Source organism: Megalobrama amblycephala, linkage group LG16, assembly GCF_018812025.1.
Source record: "Megalobrama amblycephala isolate DHTTF-2021 linkage group LG16, ASM1881202v1, whole genome shotgun sequence".
Classification (NCBI taxonomy): Eukaryota; Metazoa; Chordata; class Actinopteri; order Cypriniformes; family Xenocyprididae; genus Megalobrama; species Megalobrama amblycephala.
The window spans coordinates 7,244,740-7,267,773 of NC_063059.1; the positions used below are offsets into that span (position 1 = coordinate 7,244,740).

General features: G+C 35.1%; 1 protein-coding gene across 1 annotated transcript in view; it reads right to left on the reverse strand.

Moving 5' to 3' along the window:
- Positions 1 to 6,950: 6,950 nt before the first annotated feature.
- nbeab (neurobeachin b) overlaps positions 6,951 to 23,034 on the reverse strand; it is a 388,285-nt gene continuing 372,201 nt past the window's right edge. Inside the window, 7 exon segments of the mRNA XM_048159945.1 lie at positions 6,951 to 7,869; positions 8,150 to 8,714; positions 8,814 to 8,965; positions 13,562 to 13,758; positions 13,839 to 13,940; positions 20,296 to 20,466; positions 21,966 to 22,121. Of these exon segments, the coding sequence (XP_048015902.1) occupies positions 8,624 to 8,714; positions 8,814 to 8,965; positions 13,562 to 13,758; positions 13,839 to 13,940; positions 20,296 to 20,466; positions 21,966 to 22,121 (869 nt within the window). The 3' untranslated portion in view covers positions 6,951 to 7,869; positions 8,150 to 8,623.

Sequence of the window (23,034 nt, forward strand, 5' to 3'; positions counted from 1 at the left end):
GTTAGCCTATTTTCAGGCGCTGCGTAATATCATTGCGCCTGCTGCACCCATGGTACGGCAGCAAAGTTCCTTGATTATTACGCCAGAATGAGAGTATAGTTCCTAGCCATATCGGCCTAGAAAATCGCAACTTTTCATTTTCCGTCGGCCTTAGTACACGATTTAACTACAGAAGAGTCGAGTTTTAAATAGGAAAAATATCGAAACTCTTTGGTCATTTTTGAGCGAGATGCTAACGGTCTAATCAGATTCAATGAACTATGCTAAGCTATGCTAAAAGTGGTACCGCCAGACCCGGAGATCGGCTGAATGGATTCAAAAACAGTCAAACTCAACTGTTTAACTCTAGGGAGTGTATGAGAATGAGCCGATTTTCAAAATTAGTGGCGTGTTCTTTTAATATGTATGACGTTGAATGACTAGAAACTTGTCAGTATATAGATATATATACATAGATGCCTCATTAGCTGTAAGCCATCCGCCATATTGGAAAGCCGATTTGTCAGCACTTGGTAGCAAGTTGACTGAGCGTCTGCAACTGTATATGCATGAATTAACTATATTCAGCAGATGATTTTGCTAAACTAACACAATACAACAAGATGAAGGCGTCAGGTAACACGACATTAAAAAGTTACCACAGTAAAGGTAAAAACATTAAAAGTACTATAGTGAAAACCTGTAATATTGAGCTAATACATATAAAAACACAAACCAACACATTCTAACCTGAGAAAGGTTAGCCCGTTTCATGGGGAATTTAAATGTCACAAGCAGAAGCTGCGCAAAGTTGTGGCATCGTTGATTCTTAGGGGCCGTTCACACAGAACACATTTTTCTATTCCAATGCGCTACTTTCCCATTGTTTTTCTATGTAAACACGCGCTTGACGGACGTGCATGACCGTTACGCTCGCGTCTCGCGTCTTTTGCAGCGCCTCACACATGAGCGCCGTGTTTTTAAGACGCCGTGTCAAGTTAAAAGAATTTCAACTTTTACACGCAGCGCAGCTCATCAATGTCAGTTCCAAAACAGTGGACCAATCAGAAGAACTTGGAGGCGGGGCAAGCGTTGCGAGTTGGCATGACAACTGTTTTATATAATGGCAACATGGCGGAGGTGCTCATTATTATCTTATTTTCTTTTTTTCCATGTCAAAACTTGTATCTGTAAATTCTGCAGTTTGCCTATTTCTATTATTTCCGTTATTGTCGTTATTGCATCACGTCTCAAAGGCGCGTCTCGAGACATTATTTTCCAGTGTTGCATGAACCTAATGGGCTAGCTTCTGCACTAGGGTATTTGCATAATGCGATCTGATTGGCTGACACCTGTATTGGTGCTTCGACACGATGCAACAGAACCCACAATTCAGTGAGAAGCGTTAACACAAGACACCCCGTGTAAATGCACCGTTACTGTGAGTGACGACACGCTGACCGTTCCAAGATGGCGGGCACGGCGACGTGTCTGGAGCGGTCGATTGTGGCATCTACGTAAACAGATCTATGAGTCCAACTGCTGCTGCTAATATAACATTTCTTCATCAGTAAGTTCTGATCTGTCAGTATCACTCTTCATGAAAATCTTCTGCTTGGTCCTGGAATTTGCATTTATTGTCAGAACTCACGCTAATTTACGGTTGACGAGAGAACTGAATGTAAGAATTATTTAAAAAGTGTAACGTAAAGGAAAACAAAGACATGCTAAATGTATGCTAGTGATTTTAAAGAGTACATCACGACTAAGATTGTACATATTTGTCTTTTTTTAAGTTGAATGTAATATTGTAGTCCAAAAAATGTTTTTTGTTATTGTTGTTTTTTGCATTCAGAATTGAACTAACAAAAGGTCAGTTTTAATTTGAATGTATCGTTTGTTGTTTTTGAAATACGACACCACAGAATGAACGGAATCATTTTATGTGGCAGAGGCAAGAAAAATAGTACATAATTATTCACTTTTTTACGGAAAAGGATTAGGGCCAAGCAATAATAAAAAAAATAAAACCATCTCGAGATTAAAGTTGTTAAATTTTGAGAAAAATCTCATTAAATTTCGAGAAAAAAGTCAAAATAAAATGTTCCGAATAAACTTGTTAAATTACGAGAAAAAACTCTTTAAATTTTGAGGAAAATTTCGAGATAAAATGTTGAGAATAAAGTCATTAAATTACGAGAAAAAACTTGTTAAATTTCGAGAAAAAAGTCGAGATAAAATGTTGAGAATAAAGTCATTAAATTACAAGAAAAAGTCGTTAAATTACGAGAACATATTCGTTAAATTATGAGAAAAATGTCGTTCAATTTCGAGAGAAAAGTCGAGATAAAATGTTGAGAATAAACTCATTAAATTATGAGAAAAAAGTCATTAAATTACGAGAACAAATTCGTTAAATTACGAATTTGTTCTCATAATTTAATGACTTTTTTCTCAACATTTTATCTCGACTTTTTCTCGAAATTTAACGAATTTGTTCTCGTAATTTAACGAGTTTATTCTCAACATTTTATCTCGACTTTTTCTCGAAATTTAACGAGTTTTTTCTCGTAATTTAACGAGTTTATTCTCAACATTTTATCTCGACTTTTTTCTCGAAATTTAACGAGTTGTTTCTCGTAATTTAACGAGTTTATTCTCAACATTTTATCTCGACTTTTTTCTCGAAATTTAACGAGTTTTTTCTCGTAATTTAACGAGTTTATTCTCAACATTTTATCTCGACTTTTTTCTCGAAATTTAACGAGTTGTTTCTCGTAATTTAACGAGTTTATTCTCAACATTTTATCTCGACTTTTTCTCGAAATTTAACGAGTTTTTTCTCGTAATTTAACGAGTTTATTCTCAACATTTTATTTTGACTTTTTTCTCGAAATTTTACGAGTTTTTTCTCGAAATTTAACAACTTTAATCTCGAGATGTTTATTTTTTTATTATTGCTTGGCCCTAATCCTCTTCCGTACTTTTTACTTTAAGATTGCAAAACACAATTTAAAAAGATGATTGATTTTTAAAATAAATATATTCATAACTGTTCAAATTCCAACATAGGGACCCATTTTATATTAAGTATCTTAAACTACTAGACTATGTACTAACATTTAATCATTTGATACAATGCACTTATTGTGTAGACATGTTTTTACATTTAAAAAATACCTGCATGTAATTTCTGTAATCACTTAATTAATTGTATAATAACACTGTTGACCCAACCTCTAATTCTACTCTTAAACTGAATCATGCCACAAAACCTGTCCTCACCTCACCTCTCCCACCTCAAAAGCAGCAAAAGTGTTTTGCAATACAACATATACACAATAAGTACTTTTATTGTGCAGTATATACATGATATTATTCTGCTGTAAATACTTAGAGGTTAAAGACGGCTAATATAAAGTGGGATCCAAGTTAACTATTAAATTGATCTGGGCTCGAAAATTCTTACGTTTAGACATTTTATTTTCATCCCTTTATGTGTTTTTCTTGGATTTTGCACACTTGCTGTAAAGGACCGAGTGTGTCAGTCTTGCATGTGTTCTGAGTATGAGTGATAATCATTTTAATACCCATTTACTGTACCATCTGTACATGTTGACCCCATCCACAAACAAATAGTCTCAGTGAAGACCAGTCTTGGTTATGTTTGTTGCTTCTCAATATTAAACATTGTTAAACAGCTTATTGAAGCCTCCAGCATGTAAAGGCTTCCGGTGACACCGTGAAGGGGTAAATGAAAAGCACAAAGGCTAAAAGAGTAGTTCTTTAAGGTATAGCATGTATTTGCTTTTTAACTAAAAATGTATCTGCTGTATTTGCTTGTTTAGACTAGAAAACAATCCGTGATCAACCTATTTTTGAATAGGATGTAGATTGTCATTATAATAAAGGAAATAATCTAGCTCATATGCAAAATTCAGTGCATAAGCATTGATTACACATTGTATATTTGTATAGATGTATATCCATCGCTTGTCCATTGTCTCTCCCATCAAATGTCATTTAGGCTTGACTTCCTGGAAGAAGAGCCTTCGCTTCCAAGTAGCATTGAATAATGGTGCATTCAGCAACAAGCCAAACCTGTGAATAAATGATTCCTCAAGCAGAAACTTTTTTTGTGTTTATGTCTGTTTCAATTTATTAAAAATTAATTGTATATATTTTTTAATTGTTCTGCACGTTTTCTGCAATCACAACAAAGCAGATTAAATCTAGGGCAGGGAATGTTTTTTTGTTATACTGGCTCAAACTCTATCCACATCCTGATGGCAATCAATAACAGAAGTGGTCTAAATATTAAAACATGTATATCTTCTGTGGAAGTCTCAGGACCAAACGATGTTTGTCCAATTATAGCATTCCAAATGTCACCCTATGTGTTTGCATTCCTCCGCGCAGACATCACACATCATCAGTGTATTCCATAAAGCTAAGCAGAGCTGTACCAAAGACCAGTGTCGGCGAAAGTTACTTTTAAGAGTAATGCATTACAATATTGTGTTACTCTCAAAAAAGTAACTAATTCCATTACTTAGTTACTTATGAAAAGTAATGTTATGTTACTTTTGCGTTACTTTTCCTTATCTAAGCTGGGCTTTGCATGTTTGTTTTTTAATAATAAAAAAAAGTTCTATTTTTGGTAAATGTAAAGGCTTTTTCACACCAAAAGTGAAACTAATAAGCCCTAGACTGAAGGAAGTGCAAATTCACTACTGTACAGTAGAGGGCGCAGCTCAAACAAACCTTTCAGCTCTGCTGCTGAAGAAAGTTCAACACTCACTGACTTTACCTAAAGTAATTTTTGCTTGTTAGTATGATTGAATTGACCCTTCGCAGTGAGTTTAAAGGTGCCATCGAACGTTTTTTTAAAAGATGTAATATAAGTCTAAGGTGTCCCCTGAATGTGTCTGTGAAGTTTCAGCTCAAAATACCCCATAGATTTTTTTTTATAAATTTTTTTAACTGCCTATTTTGAGGCATAATTAGAAATGCGCAGATTCAGGCTGCGGCCCCTTTAAATCGCGTGCTTTCTGCCCCCTCCCGAGCTCTCGACTCTATCACTGCATAAACAAAGTTCACACAGCTAATATAACCCTCAAAATGGATCTTTACAAAGTGTTCGTCATGCAGCATGTCTAATCGCGTAAGTATAGTATTTATTTGGATGTTTACATTTGATTCTGAATGAGTTTGTGGCTATGCTGCATGGCTAAAGCTAACATTACACACTGTTGGAGAGATTTATAAAGAATGAAGTTGTTTATGAATTATACAGCCTGCAAGTGTTTAATAATGAAAATAGCGACGGCTCTCTTTGTCTCTGTGAATACAGTAAGAAATGATGGTAACTTTTAACCACATTTAACAGTACATTAGCAACATGCTAACAAAACATTTAGAAAGACACTTTACAAATATCACTAAAAATATCATGATATCATGGATCATGTCAGTTATTATTGCTCCATCTGCCATTTTTCGCTATTGTTCTTGCTTGCTTACCTAGTCTGATGATTCAGCTGTGCACAGATCCAGACATTAATACTGGCTGCCCTTGTCTAATGGCTTGAATATGCAAATATTGGGGGCGTACATACTAATGAGCCTGACTGTTACGTAACAGTCGGTGTTATGTTGCGATTCGCCTGTTCTTCGGAGGTCTTTTAAACAAATGAGATTTATATAAGGAGGAAACAATGGAGTTTGAGACTCACTGTATGTCATTTCCATGTACTGAACTCTTGCTATTCAGCTATGCCGAGGTAAATTCAATTTTTAATTCGATGGCACCTTTAAATGAGAGGTGATCTAACCAATCATAACGCCGAATCCGCCGTTTTGTCCGACGACAAAGCAGTCAGGGGATTTAGTAGATTAACGTTGGTGGACTTGAACTTGAAAAATGGTGTGTACTTGCGTCTTTCAACGGTTGAAACAACATTCCTTCTGATGTTCATTCATGTTTATTTGATGGTATAAATTAACTAGTAGGAAGAGATGATCGGTTCACGAGCAGCTTGAACTGACGCACTACAGCGATCTGTCACGACACTTTAAAGAGCCACAAAATGCTGTTTCTTGTTTAAATTTCTTTAAAAATTACAAAATTTGAGACTCGTTTCATATCAAAAGTAACCTGCTCTGTCTTGTCTGTCGACGTGCTGTCAGTGTCCTCTTTGATCCGCGATGTGACAACATGATGTGTGGCGTGAGAGAGCGGCATGGCTTGTCAGACATAGCAACAGTAAGTAACTAAGGGACGGGTCTTTGCGAACGGTCAACTGGGTCATCGAAGGTCAGCAGCCTTAACATGGGTTAATATAGTGAGATTAAATACATAAAGTATATTTGTACAATATAACATTTAATGTTTGAAGGTTTGCATTTTACTCTTTTTATTCATTTTAAGAAATACAGAATGTTTTTGTGCAAGCGAGATGAATAAATGCTCACATTTAATCTAGAACTACAATAACCATCATGTTTACACAGCGCACACAACAACTCTGCACTTTATTTCTCTCAACACAGGGACAAGAGAGCTGTCAGTCAATACATGGGAAAACAAAATAACTTGCATTACATTTTTTGAAAAGTGACATATTTTGTTGTAAATTTAAAAGTTACTTTAGTAGTTACTTGGAAAAGTAATCTGATTACATAACTCGCGTTACTTGTAATGCAAGTATGAGTTGAATTTGGATATTTTAGTATCTCATAAAAACGCCTTAGAATAATACATTACTGGTGTACATCTTGAGACAAAACAATGGCATTGACATATTTTAAGATATATCAGTGCAAGTTATTTTCAGTTAAGACCGTTCAAACATGCCTTTTAGTCTGGGACTAGCCTTAAGCCTTGTTTGTGAATTGTTTTACTCTCAATGTACATGTAGTGCACTACACCATTTGTATGCACTAATGCAAGGGAACAGCACTCATTGCAGTACATTTCATCATCTTTTATTATAAATAAAAAGTAGGCTAACACATTTCATCACAATGATTCACTAGGACATACTGAACAGTTTGAACTAAAAAGAAACTAACTTAAACACATCTGCTATATTAGCAGGCACCATTACTTGCAATGTCAATGTTCCTGATGGAAACTGTTCACATCAAATAAATCATTTGAAATCTGAGGCATTTCAACATAAACATGACATTAAGGTAAACTCATTTTTAAGGTTTTAAAAATAACCATTGCTCAGTATATCAAATCTAAATGCTATTCTTGTAAATAAAATGGTAACTATATGGCACCGTATTTATCGTGTGGATTGGCAAAAAACTCAATGCTTTGTCTTCTTACAGCAGAATATTTCACATATTTGCACTAAAACAATTAAAAATAGTTTAGTTTTGATAAACTCTTGAGTAATAGATTTGATTTACATTATGCAATAGAATTAAAGATGCACATACATCATACATAATGTATTGCTTACAGCAGCGATTTTACAATGTTGTTTTCTGTTTACAAGTGCAATTCTGAAAGATCTTGATGGCAGTAGACAATTTAATAGAGCAAAGGAATATGACAAATGATGTTTAGCGCACCCTCTTCATCCTCAAAATATTGTGACATCTTGTGGAAAAAAAAAATTCAACTGATGTTTTCTGAGATGTACAAGGCTTGATGTATTTGAATGTGATACAGCATAACAAAAACAAAAAAATCAGTTAAAAGTGCAAATACTGGTTTAAAATCCTCACTGTTGTCTTCTCACTATGTAAAACCATATATATAATTTTAAATGGTAAAACTGCACAATAATTACAATGATATTTGCCCAGTTGATCTATTCCAGCACCATCAGCGTTGATCCTCATTTAGTGCTTGACACGTCGAGTATTCTTGGACTGCAAATGATACCGAAACAATGTCTTAACGCTGCATCTTCCATCAAGAAGTCCAGATACAATCTGGCTCACAATTTGAAATCAAATACATCCACAATAGACAAACCATTCATCCTCACATTAGGAGAATGACTGAACGGACATTACAGGACGTCACATTAAAACAAAAGAGCTTCTCTTTTTTTCTTCTCTTTATAATCATATCAAAAAGAACACAGGACAAACAATTCAGTTGCAGAATAGAAAGCAGCCTCAGAGACAAGTTTGAAAGATATTTTACCGCATGAGCTCAGCATCAGAGAAAGGACGTTTTGTTGTTTATTGTTTAGGTAGCTTTTCTTTCCCGAAGGCCTGTAGAAAGAAACCTAGAGAAAGTGAAATACACTGGAAGCCAGTAGAAAATAAACCTCATAAAAATATTGTTCTATGGCTCTATGCAAAGTGTTACTGTCAGTTAAAATGATGGGACTACAAGTAAAGAGGCTGTTTTCAACAAGAATATTGTTGGCTCAGATGACATTTAGATAAAATAATTAGTGAATTTATGAAAAAACTATGCTGGCCTCCATCTGTGCTCTCTCGATTCATTTTGAAATAGTCATCTCTTAATCGCTCCTGTGCATGTCTGCTCAAGCAGCCGAGATCTCTTAAACTGCTGTGATTTCTTCAACTTCTTTCATTCCACATGTTTTCTGTTGCTACATCACCTCCTGTAATGGCACGTTACCACCCGAGGCTGGTTGGCTGATCGCTCTCAGTACCTGTTCTGATGCTCAAAGTGCCAGCGATTAAAATCAATGTTGAAAGCCACGATGCTACCGGACGCCATGCCCGTGATCAGAGTCCTGGAAACACAGAAGACGGCGTCAGGTTTAAACCAGTTTAGGATTTGCTTTGTCTTTGTGTAGTAAAAGTATAAAGTGAAAAGCGAAAAAAAGCGAAACCTCTGATCATGTGACAGGTCCATGGCTCGGATCCCCGCGTCACAGCCAGGGTAGACGTACAGCTGCTTGAAGTCACAGGCCTGCCACACCTCCACCACCCCGTTATCTCCTCCAGTCACTAGATTCTGCCCATCGCTGCTCAGGAGGACGGCCTGAGTGTATGAAATACTGCTTCATTCAAATCAAAGCACCATTTCCTTTACATTAACACAGTAACTAGCAGTGTTAATTTTGACAGCAAATTTTGATTTAGTTTTAGTCATAGTCTTTTGACTAAAATGCCATTTAGTTTTAGTCATATTTTAGTCATCGGAAATTGTTTTAGTTTTAGTAGATTACAATTTAGTTAAATTGTAATGCATTAAGCATTTCTCTAACAATACACAGATCCTATACACTGATATAGGCACATCTGATATTCCCCAAGCTGTTTATGTTCTCCCAACTGTACTTTGCTCCCCAAAGCAGATGGTTTTTGACCGTTCAAGTGCAAAAAGACACAAAAGAGCAAAATTCAGTACTTTTCAGGGATTGACACACTTTTCATTGAGGTACTATTATAGTTTTGATTTGATTTTTAGTTTTTCTGCTTTCATTTTAATTTCATGTAATTTTAGTTAAAAGTTTTAGTATTTTTTGTGTTTATGTCTTTTAGTTTTGCTTTTAAATGTCTATAAGTTTTTATTTCTGTTTGTTATTTTAATACCTCAGGTTAAGCTAAAGCTTAGAAACTAGATGAAATAAAATAAGTTTACATTTTTATATATTTATTTTTATTTCAGTTAATGTTTATTTCAAGTAATGAAGATTTCTTTGGTTTTAGGTTTAGTTAACTATAATAACCCTTATACTTGTAAAATATATTGAATGTGTCAAATAATGTTCTAAGTCTTTCCTTCCTGTGACAGAAGATACAGTAGTTTACTATGAGTTAAATAGAAATTAAATTAAATACAGTTTGTGTAAACAAAATAACAATAATGACCAGGAAAAAAAAATAATTATAGACCTTATGTAGACCCGCCCCTTTTCAGCGTTGCGCTCGTTGTCTTTTGACTTCCGGTTTGTATTTCCACAGCGATATTACATTTATGAATGAACTGCTCGTTTAAAAATCTTCCCGACCTACTGACATTTGTTAAGACATCTGCTTCAAACATAACAATGCTCATGATCTTTCATTAACTCTACAACAAGTAAATCCACTTAACCAACTAATTATTCTTTGACAGCGATGCCATAGAAATGTACAGAGCTACCGCAAAACGGAAGTTCAAAGACAATTTTATAAAGATGGCGGCGCGCTTGTTTCTCTGGTAAATAAGGTCTATAAACCATCCCGAAATACACCGTAACTTTTATTCTGAAATGTCTGCAGTCTGCACTGTAGCCTTTGTAGTAGCAGGCTACTCATGAGGGTGATAAATATGCATTTTTACAACCGCCTAAAACATTCTACCATATAAACCGTGTAGTAAACATTGCCATAATTCATCAACATTAGCTTATAAGCAATCGCTTGGCATAAATGTGCGCTATTCATAATTGTGAAGCAGTCTGAAGTGCTGCTGCTGCACGAGCCTGTAGAGCGCGCAACAGCGCCACTTTTTCCCGCGGTTAGATCAGCACATTACACTTCAAATCTTCCACACAGCAGTCCTGACTGGATATCTTACCAAATCGTCCCTCTCTTTCATTTTCGTCTCGTTTTTATTTGTTGACGAAAATTAGAGTAGATTTTAGTCATAGTTTTAGTCATTCAAAACGCATTTTTATTTAGTCATGGTCTCGTTTTCGTCCGTGAAAAAATGTTGTTGACGAAAATTATGATGAAAATGATTCGTTAACACACCTCCACCACCCACCAGTAACACTGGTAACTAGAAAGATATTTCCTGTTCTAGGTAGCCAGTTTCCAAATATTATTACTGATACACTACAGTCAAAAGTTTGGGGTAAGTAAGATGTTTTTTTGTTAATACTTTTATGTATTAAATTGATAAAATGTGACAGTAAAGATATGTATAATGTTACAGAAGATTTCTATTACAATTAAATGCTGTACTTATAAACTTGCTGCTCAAAGAAGCCTAAAAAAATCCATTATGGTTTCCTACAAAATGTTAAAGGATTAGTTCACTTTCAAATGAAAATTACCTCAAGCTTTACTCACCCTCAAGCCATCCTAGGTGTATAAGACTTTCTTCTTTCTGACAAACACAACCTGAGATATATTAATAAATATCCTGACGCATCCAAGCTTTATAATGGCAGTGAATGGAAACCAATGAGTCAAGTCAAATCAAGTCACCTTTATTTATATAGCGCATTTTACAATGTAGATTGTGTCAAAGCAGCTTGACATTGATAACTGGTACATAATTTTGGCTGCACAGCAGCTGTCAATGCAGGCAGTCAATGCACTGTTGAATATCAAATGTCAAGTCAAATGTCAAGTGTCCCCAACTAAGCAAGCCAAAGGCAACAGCGGCAAGGAACCCAAACTCCAACAGTTGACATCAGGTGGCAAACAAGTGGCAAATAGGTGTTAAAATTGAGAAATACCTTCACTCTAAAAAATGCTGGGTTAAAAGCAACCCAAGTTGGGTTAAATATGGACAAACCCAGCAGGTTGGGTTAAAGGGCACCTATTATGCCCTCTTTCACAAGATGTAATATAAGTCTCTGGTCTGGTCAAGTTTCAGCTTAAAATATCCCACACATTTTGCCCCTATTTGGGGGTGAGCAAAAACATGCCTTTTACTATATTACTCCACTATATTTACTATATTAATCCAAAATTGGTTGAAAAAAAATGGCTGGGTGAAAACAACCCAATCTCTGGGTTTGTCCATATTTAACCCAGCATTTTTTAGAGTGTTGGGAGAAACCAGGCTTAGTCCGGGGGCCGGTTCTCCTCTGGCGAACAGTGCTTTGTTATGATTCAGGTTGCTATCATAAGTCCGATAGGATCGCAACATTCAAAGTATTTGAGTATGAGCTGAAGAAAGTGTCTCCATCCACATCCATCATAAACATACTCCACATGGCTCTGGGGGGGGTAATAAAGGCCTTCTGAAGCGAAGTGATGCATTTGTGTGAGAAAAATATCCATATTTAAAAATTATAACAAAAATTATCACAAATTATAAAGTAAAATATCTAGCTTTTGCCAGACTGACGCAACATCAGTTGTGCTTTATTCCTAAGTTGAATACGGAAGGCAGTTACACTTTCTTTCTAAGTTGAATACGGAAGGCAGTCTGGCGGAAGCTAGATATTTTACTTTATAATTTGTTAAATATTTAATAATTTTTTATTTTTATTTTTAAACAAACGCATCACTTCGCTTCAGAAGGCCTTTATTACCCCCCCCCAGAGCCATGCGGAATATGTTTATGATGGATGTGGATGGAGACACTTTCTTCAGCTTCATACTCGTTGTTTCCTGTTCACTGCCATTATAAAGCTTGGATGCGTTAGGATATTTATTAATATTTCTCAGATTGTGTTTGTCAGAAAGAAGAAAGTCATGTACACCTAGGATGGCTTGAGGGTGAGTAAAGCTTGGGGTAATTTTTATTTGAAAGTGAACTAATCCTTTAAGCAGCACAACTGTTTTCAACATTGATAATATTAAGAAATGTTTCTTGAGCCGCAAATCAGCATATTAGAATGATTTCTGAAGGATCATGTGACACTGAAGACTGGAGTAATGATGCTGAAAATTCAGCTTTGCATCACAGAAATAAATTACATTTTAAAATATATTAAAATAGAAAACAGTTATTTTATATTTTAATAATATTATACCGTTTTTACTCTATTTTTGTTCAAATAAATGTAGACTTTATGAACATAAGATACTTAAAAAAACATTGAAAAAGTTTGGGGTTTTTACTATATACTATTAAAAGATTTTACTATATACTATATAAAATATATATAGTACTAATACTATTAACAATATTTTTATGTAATATACTTATTAAATGTATTAATTATAATTATAATATTACAATTATGTTTTGAATGTTTCCCAATTATTTAAACACTGTTATTATTATTATTATTATTAATAATAAATATATAAATGTACTGTATAGATAATGTAATGTTTATAATATATTCAACTGGCATATTATAACTGCATTATTATTACAACAATAACACTGTTAATGAATTTAATGAATTTAATTATGTATTAATTAAAATATTATGTCTATCAAACTACAAGAATACTTTTAGCCAGTACATTTTCTTTTACTAATACATTCTTATATTTAACTAATTAAAACAAAACATTTTTTTAAGTTTTTTTTTCATTTACCAGAATTCACTTTCAGTTCATTTTTTTTCTTCGACAAACAGTATTTCTGCCATTAAGGCATTACTAGTAACTAGACCACAGAGGCACTGCTTTAGAAATCTAAATGGTTCATTTAGATCAGGGGTGTCCAATTCTGCTCCTGGTGGGCCACCATCCTGCAGAGTTTAGCAACAATCCCAATTAAACACACCTGAACCAGCTAATCAAGGTCTCATTAGGCAGACTAGACACACTTCCAGTCAGGTGTGTTGAGGCAAGTTGGAGCTAAACTCTGCAGGACAGTGGCCCTTCAGGACCGAGTTTGGACACCCCTGATTTAGATGGTTCACATGCATTCATTTTACACTAGCATGTTTTCTATCAGTGTAACCAGACCAGCGTGTGTACTGTATGATAATGCAAAGAGTTAAGAACATACACGTGTGGAGTCGTTGATCTCCATCTGGGCCAGCAGTTTGCCGTTGATGCTGAAGTTGCAGAACTGCCCCCTGTCATAGTAGATGATGCAGTGGCCCTCACTGGACACTGAGATCAGGCGGGGAAGCACACAGCTATCAGGGCCCTCCAGAGCCCTCAGAAGATCCCCAGTGATGGTGTGGACCAGACACGGCCCCTCTGACAAACACAGATGTATGATGAGCGAATTACACACTGCCTCATATTATTTCATATCCCACAATGCTCTTCTCACTCACCTTTTGCTCCACTGATTACAATCCCCAGCTCAGCACACACTGACACACACACCACCTCATAGTCATGACCGGTCAGAACCGCACGGGGAGCTGGGTAATCGCCTACAAATGAGCACAGGAAATTTAACAGAATTTTAGTATTTTGAAATATAAAATTTAGAGTAAATGGATAAAAAAAAAAAATAGAAACAGAAAAAAATAGTTTTCTCACTAGTGGTCTTAGACTTTTAGGATTTTATCTTTATGATATTGAAATATTAAATTAAAATAATAATAATAACAATAAATAATAATAGTAATAATAATCATAGATTACAAAAATAAAATTATAACTACATTAATAAAAGTACAAAAAATAAAATAAAAACATTATGGAAGCCCATTTCCACCACATAAGAAAAACAAAATGTAAATTATCAAATACATAAGTACGGAAGAGGATTAGGGCCAAGCAATAATAAAAAAATAAAACCATCTCGAGATTAAAGTTGTTAAATTACGAGAAAAAAGTCGTTAAATTATGAGAACAAATTCGTAATTTAACTAATTTGTTCTCGTAATTTAATGACTTTATTCTCATAATTTAATGACTTTATTCTCAACATTTTATCTCGACTTTTTTCTCGAAATTTAACGACATTTTTCTCATAATTTAACAAATTTGTTCTCGTAATTTAACAACTTTTTTTTCGTAATTGAACGAGTTTATTCTCAACATTTTATCTAGACTTTTTTCTTGAAATTTAATGAGTTTTTCTCGTACTTTAATGACTTTATTCTCAACATTTTATTTCAACTTTTTTCTCGAAATTTAACAATTTTTTTTTCCGAAATTTAACAACTTTAATCTCGAGATGGTTTTATTTTTTTATTAATGCTTGGCCCTAATCCTCTTCTGTACATAAGTCATAATTATGACATAAAAAGTAAAAGCTATGACTTACTGAATCGAATTTATTACTTTAAAAGTCATAATTATGAGATAAAAAGGCAAAATTATGACAAACTATGTCGAAATTATGATATTAAAAAAGTCAAAATAAAACAAATACAAAAATAGAAGCATTTTTGTCATCTTATAGTTTTAGCTTTAACCACACACAAAAATAATAATAATAATAATAATAATAATAATAATAATAATAATAATATATAGCAAAAAATAAGCAAAATCATAAATACATAAAAATAAATAGAAGCATACACATTAGTGGTCCAAGACTTCTAAGATTTTGACATATAAAAAATGAAAATGATAAATAAATAAACAAACAAACAAATAAATAAATAAAACAGAAGCACTCTTAGACTTTTAGGATTTTGAAATCTAAAATAAAAATGATGATGATAATGACAATAATATTAATAATAATAACAACAACAATAATAATAAAACAAGTACAAAAATAAATGAAATTATAAATAAAATAATAAAAATAAATTCAAAATAGAAGCACTCCCACTAGATCCTGCTGTACATGCTATACTGATATAAAAGCAACTTGGGGTTTTTTTTGTTTTGTTTTTTTAGCCGATTCTAACAGTGCATGTGACCAAAATAAATTAATCTGATTGTGTCTGGAAAGTAATTCCGGTCAGAATACTACACAAGTCCACAATCACAATATAACCGATGTGAGGAAACCACACAGCAGGTCAGGAACCCTAGAGAACATCTGCTTAAGGAGGCGTCCCCTTCCAAATGATCACCGGCAGTTGGCCCAACAGCCTCTGGACCCCATACATTGTCACATGATGGATGAAGGGGAGGGAAGAGGTGATATGAGGTCATTTAAAAACACCTGTGGTACCCCAGCACCAGCTGGACGGCTCATTTTGGAAAAAGTGAAAAACTCATTTAAAATCTGCCAAGATGTGATATAAACGGTGTGAGATATAAACTATCATGTCTGCATTTTCCTTGTTATATGATCCACTGCTGCAATTTCCAAAGCAGTTCATTTGAGAAATAACAGGTAGAATCATTAAACTGCTCGGCCCCCTGGGTCTGTACCCATCACGCTTGAACACACTCCTATATTTGTACACACTGCAGTAAGTTAGAGAAGCAATTCAACCATAAGGCAAACGGGGCCTGTGGTGTAATTAGCTTGATTTGTGCAGTGAGGAAGCAAAACAGTAATTATTAGCCGTGGGGATCAACATTATGTTTCTGGATAGATTAAACATCGCTTTCAGAGAAGGTGTGTGTGTTTCAATGGTCCAAAATTCTGTCATCATTTACAGTACTTGTGCATAGAGTGTCATTTCAAACACATTTGACTTTTCTTCTGTGGCACACAAAAGGAGAAATTTAATAATTATTTTAGTAAATTGGATCAGCTGATTCAGCTGATTCACTGAACTATTAGTTCATGAATCAGAAATCTTCGTCAAGGAGCTCAGTGTCGATACTAAATGTGATGTGTAAACACTGCAGATCACTGATTGGTCAGAGAGAGCATCATTAGGATTTGAAACACGAGACACCAAACCCGCTAGATTTAAATAGTCAGTAACAGCCACCACAGTGTCATTTGTTTGCACGACTTTTTTTAAATGACTTGCTTCAAACAACCGTTGCAAGCAAATTGAAAAAAGAAATGGCTATATTGTGGTCAGTAGATGAGATGCAGACTCGTTAGTAGCCGAGGAGCGGATCCACGGCAGTAGAGGCGGTGCAATAATGATCAGTCTATAATCCCACCCACTATGAAGCGGTACTAAACTGTAGCGGAAAAGCAAAGCGAAAGTAAAGCAAGCCAAGCCAAGCCATGCCAAACCAAAACCGAAAAGCGCCATTAGAGCGTGCGGTTCGAACAGGAGGGATTACATTGGGAAAAGTTACTTTTCAAAAGTAATGCATTACAACCCAGACAGCAAAATAGTGTGGCCCAGATCCAGCCCACATCTGGTACATGTGGATTACATGCGGACCAGATGTGGTCCAGATGTGGGCCGACACTATGTTGCTGTCTGGGAATATTTAGGTACTCCCTAAAAAAGTAACCAATTGCGTTACTTAGTTACTTTTTATGGAAAGTAATGTATTGCATTACTTTTGCATTACTATTTCTCTTTATTTTTTTATAACAACAAAATAGTTCTATTTTTGGCAAATGTAAAGGCCTTTCACACCCAAAAGTGAAATAAATAAGCTTCAAGCTGATCACAAATGTGTAGTAATTTTTGCTTATTAGTATGGTTGAATTGGATCATCGAAGATTAGCAGCAAAGACATTGGTTAATAAAGTGAGATTAAATACATAAAGTGTATTTGTTTAATATATTTAATTATTGCAGCTTTGTGTGATATTCTGAGATCGCATTTCACTGTTTTTATTCATTTTAAAGAAATACTGACTGTTTTTGTGCAAGTGAGATGAGTAAATGTTCACATTTAGTCTAGAACTACAATAACCATCATGCTTACACAGCGCACACAACACTTACTCTCGATTTCTCTCAACATGGCCACAGGAGAGATGTCAGTCAATACACAGGAAAATAAAGCAACTTGTATTACTTATTTGAAAAAATAACAGATATTTTAATGTAAATTTAAAAGTAATGCAGTTATTTGAAAAAAGTAATCCGAGTACGTAACTCAAGTTACTTTTAATGCGTTACCCCCAACACTGGAGCTGATGTCAAAATGTCAAGATTTTCAGTGAATAAGACTTAAATTTTGGTCTGTTCTTGACATAAATTCATCATAGAGTTCAGACAACTTCTGGACTACTTTTATTGTACTTTTATGTCCTTTATGAATCCTGTAAGCCTCAATCCCAGTCCACTGCAATTGCATGCAAGAGCAACAAATACAAATCTCCACATGAAGACAGAAAATCATACCATTTTTGACTTTTAACAACACTGAATCTATGACAATTTCTTTAATAACTTTAATAAACTATAAAGTTCTTTGGATGAAAAACTGGATAAGCTGATTCACTGAACTATTTGTTCATGAATCAGAAATCTCTACTTGAAGGCCGGTAAGAGCTGTGTGTGTAAACCTCACTCCCCTGATATCAAGAGGCACTCTAGCAACTGATGCTAGAGACTGCAGTCTCTTTGTTAGAGCGCCCGACTCCCATGCAAACATAAAATCATGACTATAAGTGGCCACATTGTATGTTCTAATTGGTGTACAGGCAGAGGGATTTCTAAAACAAAGCTCACAACTACAGGTTCATCCCATTAAATGCCTGAGATCTTTTCAATTTTTAATTAACACTAAGTTCATTACCTTCCACATAATTAAGACACATGCCATTACTTTGCATGCAGGGCAGCGTTAAATGAACCCAGGAATCAATAGAATGACGGCTCCAAATGCAGATGTTTTTTTAAAGTTGGCGAACAATCAAAGGTTACTCAGTCCTTGATCAATACGGTCCCGTGTTCATTCACGGAGTTCTCCACAGGGGCCCGTCTGGCAGCTGTCAGTGATCTGGGTGGGGATGTGTGTCAGCACAGGATCCCTCGGGAGATCCCAGATCACCTTCACCACAAAAGATTTAATCAGTCCGCACCCGGGCTCTTCTAAACCCTCGCGCTAACCCCCAGCGGTACAGCAACACAATTAAGAGGTGTAAATTGGAGAACGGCTGCTGGGGTCGTGAAGCACCGGGGCTTTGATTGAGCCGGACGGGATTTTAATCATTGCACATTTAAGACACACTTCAGGCTTTCACGGGCAACTGTGAAATCAATTTCTACACCATGTCGGAGTGCCGCGGGGGCCGGTACTCGGATATCTGCTGAATATTCATGGAAGTTCCTATCCCAACACTGAGGAACAGATACAAAAATATGCAGTGTTGAGAAGCTTGATGAGGCACAGCTGAACTTATCATTGACACAAAAACACACTCTGATGAGGGTTTGTTTTTCTTTACTTCCTGCTACACTGATATCATCTTAACAAGCTCAAAGAATTCTGGCTACAAGTCTGGAATATATAATGAGGGAATATAAAAAATGCCTGTGTTTTTATATAATTAGTCTGCATTCCACTTTAGATCACCAAAGGATTATGGAGTCACATTTGTGTAACTGTGGAAGTTTTGCCTCAGGTCAAAGTATGCTTTCTGCATAGACAGACGGACGGACGGACAAACGGACAGATAGATAGATAGATAGATAGATAGATAGATAGATAGATAGATAGATAGATAGATAGATAGATAGATAGGCTGTTCATTATAAGTTTGTGATAATTGCATTATCTAATGAAATTTGTTGAACCTTATTGTAAAATGCTACTAAAGATAGTTCTGAAATACACCACTAGAGGGCACTGTTCATTTCTAAAACATTCATATATATATATATATATATATATATATATATATATATATATATATATATATATATATATATATTTTTTTTTTTTTTTTTTTCATTTCTTTTCTCTTTATTCTTCTTGTCATGCTTAAAAATTGCAGTAATATTTCAAAAGTGTATGTATAAATCATAACTATGTATCTTTGCACTTTGTACATTTTTTGCAAGAAGTTGGTTAATAAAAAAATAATTTAAAAAATTACTGCTGTAGAAACATTTTGAACTATTTTTTTTTTTACATAAAATGAAATATATGTAAATATTAATAATGACAAAGTATTATGATATAAAGTATTATAAAGTATAATACAAGTATAATTACATACAAATAGTGTTCATTAGTTTTACTCAGAAATGACTGTAATTAAGTGGTATTGAAATTATTACATTATCATACTGCACATGGCATAATGACGCCAGATCGGTACTAGATTGGTGTACCGCGGGCTTGATAAAGGTTTATTCCTCATTAAATATATAAATAGTTCTTGTTCATAATTCCCACCAGTTTTAAGCATACAGACCATTAGTCGCCTTTGTGAGGGCACACAGTGAGCAGTTGTGTGTGAATATCATGGGAGTTTTGTTTCCTCTGCTTTGAAAACAGGAGCGAGGCTGTACCTCGCTAATTGGAGGCAGTCGAGCCGAAATCCTTAATTAACTGTCTGAGCATCACTGAAGTTAATTAGAGAACACGCTCAGCTAAACCACAGCTCATGACACGTAGGAACAACACGCAGAGAGGACAATACATCTGATACACACCAACGGTGCAAATGCACAGACTTCTTGCAAAACACATACAAAAGCAAGCTCAGACGTGCAGGCTTGTTTTCTTGTTAACATGTTTGCAGCTCATGTTACCAAAAAAGAAAAAAAAAAAGCTTTCGGGTTTCATTAGAGAGATAATGTGGAACAATTATGAGCTATAATGCATTCATTAGTTATGCAACAATAGGTTTTGTTACTACAGTGATTAATATAAAAATTAAAAAATATAATAATAATAATAATATTTTATAATCTCCTCCATTATTAATGTAACATCTATAATGCAGTATGCTTAATATTGGTGTTATTGTGCTCAAGTTCATTTGTCACTCACTGTTGTTAGGGTTGTCTCCTATGATATGGTGGCGCCCACTCCAGTACCAGAGCAGCAGAGTGGCATCTCTGGATCCAGACACAATGTAGCAATCGCCTCCGATGTACGACTCTGAGCGTGCCAGACATGTGACCACGTCCCAGTGACCGAACACTATCTGAGTGAGCTTGCCTGCAAACAAACACACGGAGAGTCCAAAGCACAAATATGTTGGTCATAGCGATAAACATGAATATCTTGGCCATTCATTTCAATGTAATGAAAGTGAATGAAGACTGGGGATGCCTACAAAATTACAAAAAAGAAATCCAAAAAAGTATCACAAAATTGCACTGCAAGAGTCTTACTTTTGTTCTAAAACATTTCATGAGAGTTCTTGAGAGAAATATTTTTGTCATGATAACTCTCAGAGTGTTTGGCATGGTAATGTTGATATGTTTCGCTACTGAGCAGTTAAGACATTCTGCTGCTGTACAATATAGCATACATGAATTTCCCATAGCAGATCTATGAAGGTGGAGCTGGGGAATGTGGAGGGTTTCTGAAAGCGCGCTGCAAACTGCTACAGGAAATGCTGACCAAGTATTTGAATGTTGAGCAGCGAGCTCATTGGCTACTGATACAACATGAACCAATCAGCTGTGCCCTATAAAGAATGATGTGATTGCAAGCAGATTGAGTTAAGGACCTATCGACCTGCGCCATCTAGAGTTTCATGACTGAACTTTTTTGTATTTGTGAATAAATCATTATTTTCAGATCTTTTTTATTGAATCAGTTGATTCAGTTCACATAACTGAACTACAAAATGATTCATTCAGGAATTTGTTCAACTCACTGACTTGATCTGGTCGAAGGGAATTAACAGGCTACTGAAGGGGAAGATAATCAGTAAATAACAACTTTAATTTCACACAAAGCTGTTGTATGGCTTCAGAAGTACAACATACAAACATATTATGGGCTATTTTCAGGATACTTTTATTTAAGGTGAGTAAATGATGATAAAATGTTACATATTGAGTGAACTATACCCTTATGAATAGGGGTTTTCGCACCAAATAGTTCTAGGAATTTAGTTAGGCCTATAGGAACTAGCCAAAACTAGCAATCCTGGTTGATTTCGCACCGGGAATAGGAACTGTGAAGCGGCTGACAGTGGCGTCTTTAAGCGCGGCATTTACAAACACTAAAAACTGGTGGATGGAAGACGCCGTGATCAGAACTGTGTTTGTTTTGTGTCGTGGGTTTCGTGATAACGGAGATGTAAACACAAAAAGAGCAAAAAAGTGGGGTTAAGAGACAAAAACTCCTATAGCAACTTTCAGTTTTACAAATCATCAATGGCGGAGAGAAGAACACAACCCTACAGAAAACAGGTCAATGCTGTTATCACTGTTGTCCATGTTCGTGAAGTAAATATGTTTACACAGCTTTCAAAAATTGACCAATCAACATACACTCACATCATTGATAGTTCCTATAGTGCTGGTTTAGACCTTACTCTGAAGTAGGAGCTAATTTAGTTCCCCCAAAAGGAGTTCCTAGAACTAAAATAATTTCTAGTTAGTTCCTGCGGTGCGAACACGCCAAAATCCGGGTACTTCAGCCAATAGTTCTAGGAACTATAAAAAGGTTCCTCCGATGCGAAAGCCCCTAATGTCTCTTACCTGTGTCTGATGAGTAAACGCGGAAACTCTTGTCCCAGAAACCGCACACCAGGATGTAACGGTTATCTGCCGTCACCACAAAACACTGAGTGTTGATCTGAATGCTCTGGTCAACCAGGTCAGTGATTTGTCGCTTGTTTGTGCCCGAGTTGTTCGCTGAAATAGACATGTAATAAATGAAAAAAGTTATTTAATAAAAGTCTAATTTATTACAATCTTCAAGAGATTCAATACTATTCCAAACTTTGGGGTCAGTGCAATGTTTTTAAAGACTCTTCTGATCACCCAGGCTGCATTTATTTGATCAATAATACAGTAAAAACAGTAATATTGTGAAATATTATTACAATTCAAAATAACTGTTTTGTATTTTAAAGGTGCCGTAGAACGTCTTTTTAAAAGATGTAATATAAGTCTAAGGTGTCCCCTGAATGTGTCTGTGAAGTTTCAGCTCAAAATACTCCATAGATTTATTTTTATAATTTTTTTGCCTATTTTGGGGCATCATTAAATATGAGCCAATTTAGGCTTCGGCCCCTTTAAATCTCGTGCTCCCCGCCCACGGAGCTCGCGCTTGCCTTAAACAGTGCATAAACAAAGTTCACACAGCTAATATAACCCTCAAAATTGTTCTTTACAAAGTGTTCGTCATGCAGCATGTCTAATCGCGTAAGTATGGTATTTATTTGGATGTTTACGTTTGATTCTGAATGAGTTTGCTAGTGCTCCATGGCTAAAGCTAACATTACACACTGTTGGAGAGATTTATAAAGAATGAAGTTGTGTTTATGAATTATACATGTTATACAATTTTATACATGTTTAAAAAATGAAAATAACGACAATCTTGTCTCCGTGAATATAGTAATAAATGATGGTAACTTTAACCACATTTAACAGTACATTAGCAACATGCTAACGAAACATTTAGATAGACAATTTACAAATATCACTAAAAATATCATGATATCATGCTTTTTCGTCAGTTATCACGTCAGTTATCAAGTCAGTTATTATTGCTTCATCTGCCATTTTTCGCTGTTGTCCTTGCTTGCTTACCTAGTCTGAT